We start from the raw sequence: 9,286 nt of genomic DNA on the forward strand, positions 1-9,286 counted from the left end.
CCCAGGATCATCTGCCCAGCAATACTTTTACACACAGACTGAGGCCCCCAAACTGACAGCACTCAAAACTAGCACCCAGGGTCTAGACAGAGCTCCCCTCCCACCCAGGCTGCTCCTGGAGGTCTGCTTCAGACAGATTTTCTTGGAGGCAGAGAAGGATCAGTCAGACCCCAGGTTCAGAGGCCTTCCCTTAGAGACTGTGACAATGACATAAACAGATCCCAAAAGTCAGACACGTGAGACACAAGGAAATTTTCCAGAGACAGAGACAGATGATACAACAAACCCACAGACCCCAAGCCATAGAGTTGGAAACAGACATATAGACACAGGAACAAAGAAACCTAGGCCCAAGCCCTGTGCAGACTGAGGGCAAACACTTCCTGGCAACCAGACCCCGACCAGACCCCAAGCAGCCTTCCCCAACACCGAGATGACCCAGACCTGTCCCCAAAGAGCCCTTTCCCAAGATACTGATGCACATAGACAGGAAAGCTGAACACAGCCTCCAGCAGCAAATCAGAAAAGCCTGGGAGCTTTTTCAACCTATGCCCAAGTTGCCCTGACCTCAGTTCAATTCAGTCTGAAAGGGCCTGGCATCTGTACATATAAAAAGCTCTCTGTGTGGTTCTAAAGCTCAGCTGAAGAACAGAGATCTGGACACTCCCAGAGGCACAGGGGTGGCAAGAGGCAACCTTGGCTCCCTAGAAACTGGCGAGCAGGCCCAGTCTGGGCACTTTCTTTGAAATCAGGCTGCCGCCTAAGTGGCCAGTGAGCTGGCAGCCAGGTTACGAAGACCCCGCCTGGGCAACTAAAACGACACGAGCCCTTCCTTCACCTGGATGTCAGCCTAGGGCTCGGGCTCCCTCTGGGCATGACTAAGGGCCTTAGGGACTTGAAGAACACAGTAGGTCTTCCCTCACCCAAACAGCAGGACAAATGGACCCAGAGACCGTAGGCCCAAGATGGGGGAATGGCACGAGGAAACAGTAAGGCCTGGGTCCGAGATGTACCCTCCCCATCCCCTTGGTACAACCCTCGTAGCTTTGATCGAGTGTCTAGCTGGATGGCTGCCTGAGCAATGAAGTAGCATGAGCTGAAAGCAGGCTTCCCCTGGGGCCCCAAACCATATCCTCAAGGAGAAGCCTGGAAACTTGACCGCATCCCAGGGCTCCAGGAACCAGTGCACAAGTATTTTTTAAGTTCCTCTGAGAGTGATCTGTATGGAGACACAGAGACCTGGAGAAGACGCTGCTCGAGGGGTGAAGGGGTCGGGGGACTCCCCTAGGAAAGTGAGCAGAGACACCACATGATGGGGGTAGTCACCTCCAAGTTTTTAATTTCAACTCCAGAAAGCTGGGCTAAGCCAAGTGCCCGGGCCCTGGGCTGTTGTTCTCTATCTCATGGGCCCCACGCCCAGACCCTGGCCTTGGCCCTCTCACTCCTGAGTCTTCAGACCATCATGCGGGGGTCCGGGTCCATCCTCCCAGCAGTCCCTGATGGCCACTCCTCCTGTCAGCCTCCGCCCATCCCGCGCCGTTCCGAGGGAGACCTCCTCACAGCCAGTTCCTCCTCGGGTCCCCTCCCAGGGGACATCAAGAGTCTAGGCTGGGACCCTTGCCCCCCAATTCTACCCCCATCACCACAGCCAGTAAAGCCTCAGTCAGGGGCCCTGCCTCCTCGCCTGCTGCCTCCACGAGCCCCACTAGGGCCAGGGCCCGCTTCCGTGGGCACTGCCCTGGGCCCAGTGTCCAGCGAGCGCAGTGGGCAGCCAGCCGGGGTCGGCCCAGGCGGAACACCTCGCCCACCGACTCTGGGCCACCCTGGGGTCCCAGGTGAATACGGCCCACGGCTTCTTCTAGCTCCTCCTCCAGCCCAGGCAGCAGGAAACGGCCAGCAGCCTCCAGGGCCTCCTCGGCCTCTGAACCCAACAAGGGCTGGCCGGGTGGAGGAACAGGCCCCAGCGCCGCCCCACAGCCCCGGCAGCCATGCAAGTGATGCAGGACAGGCCAGGCTGCACTGGGGGACAGGCCTCGAAGTGGCACCAAGTCCATCTGGGCTTCGGCAAAGCTGCCGGCCAGCAAGGCCCGGAAAAAGGGAGAGGCGGTGGCTGAAGCAGCTCGGTGGGCAGGGAGCCGTAGGCCTGAGTCCAGTAGGAAGTGGAGGTCCGGGGCGGGGGTGGGGGCTGGGCCCAGCAGAGGTTCGTAGAGGCAAGGGGAGGGCGGGTCTAAATCCAGGGGTACTGCAGGTAGGAGGGCGGGGCTCACGCCGCTGGGAGACACCAGGCCTTGGAGGCAGGAAAGGGAGTCCGCGGCAAAGAAGAGGAAGAGCGGGTGCGGAGCTGGCCGAGTGAGCGCTGAGAGGAGGAGACGGAGGCCGCCCTGGTCCAGGAGTAGCCGGCGCCACAGAGAGGGCTTCCTTTGGGGAGAAAAGAGAGCCTTTCAGGGTGTGGGAAAGGGTGGGGCTGGGGAGCAGCAACCTGGCTCCCTTGACGCCCCCGCCCCCGCCCAAGGCACCCACGGCTGCCTCACCGACAGATGAAGGGCAGGGTCAGTGCGCAGGCCACACGGTCCTCAGGGCTCCCAGAGAGCAGCAGGTGAGTGAGGGCACCCACTCCGAAGGGCGACTCCGCCTGCACAGTCAGGTTCTGCAGCAGCATCTCCCCTGCAGGGACGGAGAGAGAGGGTCAGGCTGGGAACTCGTGTCCGAGGCTGGGATGGGAGGGGCAGGACAGGCCCCTGGACCCCGGAAAGGAAGGAAGGTATAACGTCGGGTTGAGGAAGGGGGGCATGATGGCAGGGCCTGGAGGGGTGGGGTCCTGACACTAGGAACTGGAGGTCAAAGGCAAGAACAGGAAGTGGGATAGTCCGGGGATGGCCCCACAAGGACTGAAACAGGGCCCAGAAGATGGGGCAGTCCCTGGCAGGGTTGGATGTGGGCGTGGGGGTGGGAGGATGCAGAGCCCGAGCCTGGGCTCATGATCAGTGTGTCCAGTGGCGGTCAAGGCCAAAGCAGTAGTCAGGACGATGCAGAACCAAGAAGAGACTGGGAAAGCGGGATGCAGGCAGACACAATTCTAAGTTGCTTGGGCCAAGCCTAGTGTTGGGGGATCTGGGCCCCAAGGCTCAAGCAGAGGGCAGAGGTTGGTGAACTCCGTGTAGGGTGGGGTGGGGGTCAACGGAGCAGGAGGGAGTCTGTCCCTGCCACCACCTGGTGGCCAAGGGCTGGGGAAGGCACTGAAGGGACAGGCATTGCAGGTGGGCAGAGACAAGCAGGGACCCACCTAGCTCCCGGTGCTGGTGCTGGTGCTGGCCGCGCCGAGCGGGCCGGGCACGCAGCGTGGGCCAGTCGTCGGGGGCGACACCGAACACGAGCCAGGCGCGCAGCAGTGCGGCCCCGTAGCTGCACACGAAGGCCTCCAGGCAGGCGGGGTTGCAGGTGAGCCGTGCCAGGATGCGCAGCGCGCGGGGACTCGGCGGGCCCGGCGAGCCTGTCACGTAGGCCAGCAGGCCGCATAGGGCCGGGCCGGTTACCAGCACCCCGCTGGGGTTAGGAGCCTGGGAGAAGCGGGACAGCAGCAGCAGCGCTGGCCCCTCGCGGCCCCAGGGCTCCTCGGTGGCAGTGGTGGGGCTGCGGCCCGATGGCAGGCGTGGGGTGCGGGGTGTCCGTGGGGAGGTCGGGCTCAGGGAGGAGCTGGCTGGATCCCCAGGCGGCGAGGCGTAGCCCTCAGAGATCAGCCACGACCTGCGAGGAGAGAAAGAGGGCATGAAACCCAGAGCTGGGGAGGGAGCAGGGCCCAAAAAGCCTCATGCAAAAGGCCGTGTCTGAAGCCAGGAGAGAAGGTGAGCTGGAAGGTAGACGGGACAGAAAGAGGGGGCAGAACTCAGCTCATAAGCGAACTCAGCTCATAAGCAATTACTGATGCCGACTGTGTACTGAGCCCCATCTCTGGTGCAGGGGAGAAGCAGCGAGCAAATGTTTCCGTCCTCCTAGAGTTGATACTCCAGGGAGAGGAAATAGGCGAGGAAATAGGAAGGCACAGGTATAAAAGGGTGGGGTTGGTGTGCTGCGAAGTGACGCATGTGGAGGAAAGAAAGCAAAAGGGAACAGCACGGAGCCGCCAGGAAGGGGAGCGCTGACCCTTGAAATCGAGTCATGGCAGCCCCCACTGAGAAGGTAAGAGCTAATCAAGGCATCACAGGGGACAAAAACCACAGAGGCCCTGAGATGGGACTTATCTGTCAGGTTCCACAAGTGGCTAGAGGGCCAGTGTGTCAGAGTATAGGGGGCACCAGGAAAGTAGTGGGAGGTGAGGTCAGAGAGTCCCTAAGAAAGCTGACTTTTTTGGGGGGGTGGGTACCTGTGGTGTATGGAGGTTCCCAGGCTGGGAGCTAATCGGAGCTGCAGCTGCCGGCCTACACCACAGTCACAGCAACACCAGATACGAGCCACATCTGCGACCTACACCACAGCTCACAGCAATGCCAGATCCTTAACCCACTGAGCGTGGCCAGGGATCGAATCTGCAGCCTCATGGATATTAGTCTGGTTTGTTACTGCTGAGCCACCACAGGAACGCCCCAAGAAGGCTGACATTTCTTGGGCACTGCTCAGTGCCCGGTGAGGTGCCGCGTGCCCCATTTAAGGTTTACAATAGCTCTGTGGGGTAGGTATTACTGTCCTCCATTCTACCAACAAGGAATCCGAGGCTCAGAGAAGTTAATTAACTTTCCCAAAAAAACTTGGCTGGTAGGTGGTGGTACCGGAATAAGAACTTAGATTCCAGAACAGATGAACACAACCAGCTGGACATACTACCTTCCAGGGAACCCGTAAGGGCCCCAGAGTTCAGAGGGGCTGGGGTGGAGCCGAGATCAAAGGTGGCCCCAGGAGAGAAGAGTATTTAATGGGGATTGGAAAGCCGGTCCTGATCGGTGGGAACAAGGAATTAGGAGTCAGAGTCCTACTGAGACAGAATGGGGTTGGGGGGCGTTGGGTGAGGGTAGTGAAGAGGCCGGAGCAGACACAACTCCCCAGCCCACGGCGCCAAGCGGGAACTCACCTGAGGCTTCGGAAGCTTCCGGCCTCTGCCCGCTCAGGGGTCCGCTCCTCAGGGAAGTCCCAGGAAGCAGCTTCTCTTCCTTCTTCTTCTTCATCACCAGGCTCCCCGCACAACTGCCCAGCCAGGAGAGGGACAAGTCCCAGAGCCTGCAGCCGGCCCAGGGCCCCAGTATCATAGAGGAAGCCCACGAGCGCGGCCACCACACGAGGATGCCAGGCACTGGCGCGAGGATCCCGCAGCAGGCCCATCAGCAGCTCCAAACCCCCAGCGTCCCGCAGCCGGGCCCGGTTGATGGCCTCCCGGCACAGAAGACACACGGCCCGCACCAGGGGCTGCTGGGAGGCTTGACTAGTCCCGTTGAGGCTCCGGCGCCGCCGGAGTTCACCTAGTAGCACCTCCACGCCACCAGCATTGCCCAGGGCAGGCCGTACCAAGCCCTGGGCACACAGGTTGGCAAGGGTCAGAATGGTGGCCTCCCGCACGGCTCTTTTGGAGTCAGAGGCCAGGCTGACCAGGGGGCCTAGTCCTCCACCCAGACTAAGCTGCTCTGCACAGGCCCGGGAGCAGCCGCGACTCAGCTCCAGGAGGGCACGGACTAAGGCCAAAGTCAGCGCGGGGTCTGAGGCGGTGGCCAGAAGCTCGGCCAGCGGGCGCACCGCTCCCTGCTGTGCGAGGGCCAGGCGGTGCTGGGGGGAGTCTGCCAGGTTGCGGAGGGCGCGGACCACACTCTGCAGGCACTGTGAGTCCTGGCAGGCAGTCAGGCTCTCCACGAGCAGGGGAACAGCGCCTGGAGAGGGATGGGGAAGACAGAGGGTGAGCGAGCTCAGACACCCAAGCCCTTCCCCCAGCCCGAGCTCTAGCTGGCTGCCCCCTCGGAGCTGCTCACCAGCAGAATGGATGTCCCCACAGCTCTCAGGTTCCATGGCTAAGTTCCCCAGAGCACGGGCTGTTCGGTTCTGGATGCTGTCTGTCTTCACACACTGAAGAATAGTCACTGCAAGAGAATTTGGCTTCTTGAGGGTTCCACCTTTTTTTTTTTAATGCACCCATGACACATTGGAGATATGGAGGGTCTCAGGCCAGGGGTTGAATCAGAGCTGTAGCTGCTGGCCTACACCACAGCCACAGCAACTTGGGATCCGAGCTGCATGTGCGACCTACACCATAGCTCATGGCAACGTCAGATCCTTAACCCACTGAGTGAGGCCAGGGATTGAACCCGCGTCCTGGTGGATGCTCGTCAGATTTGTTTCTGCTGTGCCACGACAGGAACTCCCAGTTCTACCCTTTCTTGTCTCTCTCATTAATCACCTCGAGAATGTGGCCTGAGAGAGTCAGGGAAGGGATCCAGAATAGGCTAACACTTTCGGGGGCTGGAAGGTTATGTAGGTAGGTGTTTGCTAGAACGATGGTGGATGGGAGTGTTACAGGGCATTTCAGATTTGGAAGCAACCTTTGCAAAGACCCAGAGCTGAGACCTAGTGTTTATGCTATAACCTCATGAAAGGGCTTGAACAGGGAAAGGGATCAGGGCTTGAATGTGAGTGACAAGAAGTTCCCTCTGTGGTGCAGTGGGTTAATGATCTGGTGTTACTGCAGCAGATGCAGCTCCGATTTGATCTCTGGCCTGGGAACTTCCGTATACCATGGATTAGGCCAAAAAAAAAAAAAAGAGTTTAAAAAAAAAAAGCCAATGTTAGTGACATGATAGAGGCTGGCAGTCATAGGGAGAATGGGTTACAGGAGAAAAGAATAAGGCAGGAGGAGCAACAGGGAGGCTGTCACAATGGTCAGAGGATTGCTTGAACCAAATCAGCTATCAGCACAGCCCAGCACAGTCTCTGGGCACATGAGGGAAGAATAGAAGAAGTGTATGGATTCAGGAGATATTTAAAATATACAACAGTGAATGAATATGGGGGTTACACACTAACAACAAAATCTACTAATTTATTGAAGACTTGTTAAAATCCCAGGCCTCTTGTCAAATACATTATGGTCCAGATGCATTTAATGCAAATTAATTTTTTTTTTTTTTTTTTTTTGTCTTTTGAGGGCCGCACCTGTGGCACATGGAGGTTCCCAAGCTAGGAGTCCAATCAGAACTATTGCTGCCGGCCTACACCAGAGCCACAGCAAGGGCAGATCCGAGCTGTGCCTGTGACCTACACCACAGTGCACCACAACAGGGATCCTCAACCCACTGAGCGAGGCCAGGGGTCGAAGCAGCAACATCATGGTTCCTAGTTGGATTCGTTTCCACTGCGCCAGAATGGGAACTCCTTATCCAAAACAATTTTAAGATTTCATCAAAACAGGCATAATTTCCTAGCTGGCAGGCAAGGACGTCTAAACTATATTCACAATGTTGCCACTAGGAGGCGCCAAATTAGCTGGTAAACAGAAAAGCTTGCTGTCTTTTGTTAGGATTGGTTCTTTTTTAAAATTGAAGTGTAGGTGAAGTATGATATTATACAAGCTGCAGGTGTACAATATGGTAATTCCCAATTTTTAAAGGTTACATTATATTTACATTGTAGAATATTGGCTTAGGATGTGTTCTTATTGTGCTAGCTTTTAATAACTAAATACCCAATCCATCTAATTATCACCTTTTTTGTATTTCATTTTCTTCCTATTCTAATTTTTTTTTCTCCTTCTTTTTTTTTTTTTCCCTGCGGGTGGAAGTTCCCAGGCTAGGGATGGAACCCACAACACAGCAGTGATCTGAGCCACAGCAGTGACAATGCCAGATCTTTAACACATTGAGCCACCAGGGACGTCTCTCTATTCCTTTTTTTCTTTTTTCTTTTGGCTTCTTAGAGCTGAACACCCACAGAATATGGAAATTCCCAGGCTAGGGGTCTAATCAGACCTACAGCCGCCGGCCTACACCAGAGCCAGAGTAAGGGGAGATCAGAACCGCACCTACGATCTACACCACAGCTCATAGCAACGTGGGATCCTTAATCCACTGAGCAAGCCAGGGATCGAACCTGCATCCTCGTGGATCCTAGTCGGATTCGTTAACCGCTGAAGCACGAAGGGAACTCCCTATTCCAATTTTTTGAAGTAACTATTATTACACCATTTTACCATCCTAGCCTCGGATGAGTCTAGCTGACCGCAGAGCACACTTTCTGACCACCAGTTCATCAAATGGGACTTGCTCCTGCACAAGGCCAGACACAAGGCCTTAAGTGGAGAGTAAGAATCATTTGAAAGAGTCACTACATAATCCTTTGGCCTCCACCAGCCCAGAGGCGAGAGTGGTGCTCCACAGCCAGTAAGTAACTGCTTGTAATTATCTGATCTAGGAGGGCTAGGGTCTAATTTATAGAGAGCAGTGACATCACGGGTCATGACAGCTAAAGAGCGGGGGGGCGCTGTGCCGTCATAAAGCGCAGTCTTCCAGGCTACCACACACAGAACTCAAAGACTCTGCCCACGCCCAGAATAGGACACAAGTTCGGGTGGAATCCTAGGAAATGAGGGCGGAGCACTTACCCAATGGGAGTATGCCTCCGAGTCTGCGCACTTCAGCCCGGCACGCCCCTTCCGTACAGCAGTTGGCTAGGATGCTGAGCGCTAAGTCCAGCGTCTTGCGCAGGCGCGCTGGCGGAGAGGGCGTCGGTGATGACGAAGCTGCGGAGGGGGCGGGGCCCGGCGAGGGGGCGGGGCCAGAAGAAGCCGCTGACTCGACCGAAGAGGGGGTGGAGCCTGAGCCAGCCTGGGACAGGGCGGGACCCGCTGCAGCCGCTCGCCGTAGCAGAGCGAGAAGGGGGCGGAGCCCGCCGCGTGCCCGGAAGCGCTCGATTCCCCCCGCTGCCTTGACGTGGCGCGTGCGGAGGGCTAAGAGCGCGCGGCCCAAGGGTGTCTCGTTGGTAGCTGTGTCCTTTCCCCCACCTAGACCCTCCCCGGCCGCCGCCGTGAGCTGCGCGAGGCAGAACGAGAGCGAGTCCGTGGGGGTTGGCTTCGCGGCCGCCATCTTGGCTCAGGCTTAAGGCTCCGCCCCCCCTTCGCAGCGCATCCAAGAGAGCGGAACTGGAAGGAGGGGCGTGGCCAGGCACCTCCTCTCTGACGCTTTTTAAATAGCGCCGCCGCAGTAATTATGCCAGTCGGAAGTTGTAGTTCCCGATCCTTGGTGCTCTGACCTGCACAGTCGCAGAAGGCTCGACGAGAGTGGTGGTTATCTAATCGCTGTGCGTGCCTAAGAGGCGTGTG

At 57.4% G+C, this 9,286-nt stretch overlaps 1 protein-coding gene across 1 annotated transcript; it reads right to left on the minus strand.

Annotated features, from left to right (window-relative positions):
- ARMC5 (armadillo repeat containing 5) lies at nucleotides 1,311-9,222 on the minus strand. Its single transcript, XM_021086388.1, has 6 exons — nucleotides 8,570-9,222; nucleotides 5,949-6,056; nucleotides 5,063-5,849; nucleotides 3,284-3,744; nucleotides 2,532-2,664; nucleotides 1,311-2,418 (listed from the first exon to the last, which is right to left on the minus strand). The coding sequence occupies exons 1-6, from the start codon at nucleotides 9,048-9,050 to the stop codon at nucleotides 1,596-1,598; spliced, it is 2,793 nt and encodes a 930-aa protein (XP_020942047.1). The 5' UTR covers nucleotides 9,051-9,222; the 3' UTR covers nucleotides 1,311-1,595.

This window comes from Sus scrofa, chromosome 3 (genome assembly GCF_000003025.6).
Source record: "Sus scrofa isolate TJ Tabasco breed Duroc chromosome 3, Sscrofa11.1, whole genome shotgun sequence".
Classification (NCBI taxonomy): Eukaryota; Metazoa; Chordata; class Mammalia; order Artiodactyla; family Suidae; genus Sus; species Sus scrofa.

Excerpts from the sequence above, each read along its gene's own strand:
- ARMC5 (XM_021086388.1), bottom strand. The coding sequence starts at position 9,050 with ATGGCGGCCGCGAAGCCAACCCCCACGGACTCGCTCTCGTTCTGCCTC. Across the intron at positions 5,850-5,948 it reads TGGGGACATCCATTCTGCTG|GCGCTGTTCCCCTGCTCGTG; the intron begins GTGAGCAGCTCC and ends ATCCCTCTCCAG. Across the intron at positions 2,419-2,531 it reads ACCCTGCCCTTCATCTGTCG|GAAGCCCTCTCTGTGGCGCC; the intron begins GTGAGGCAGCCG and ends TTCTCCCCAAAG.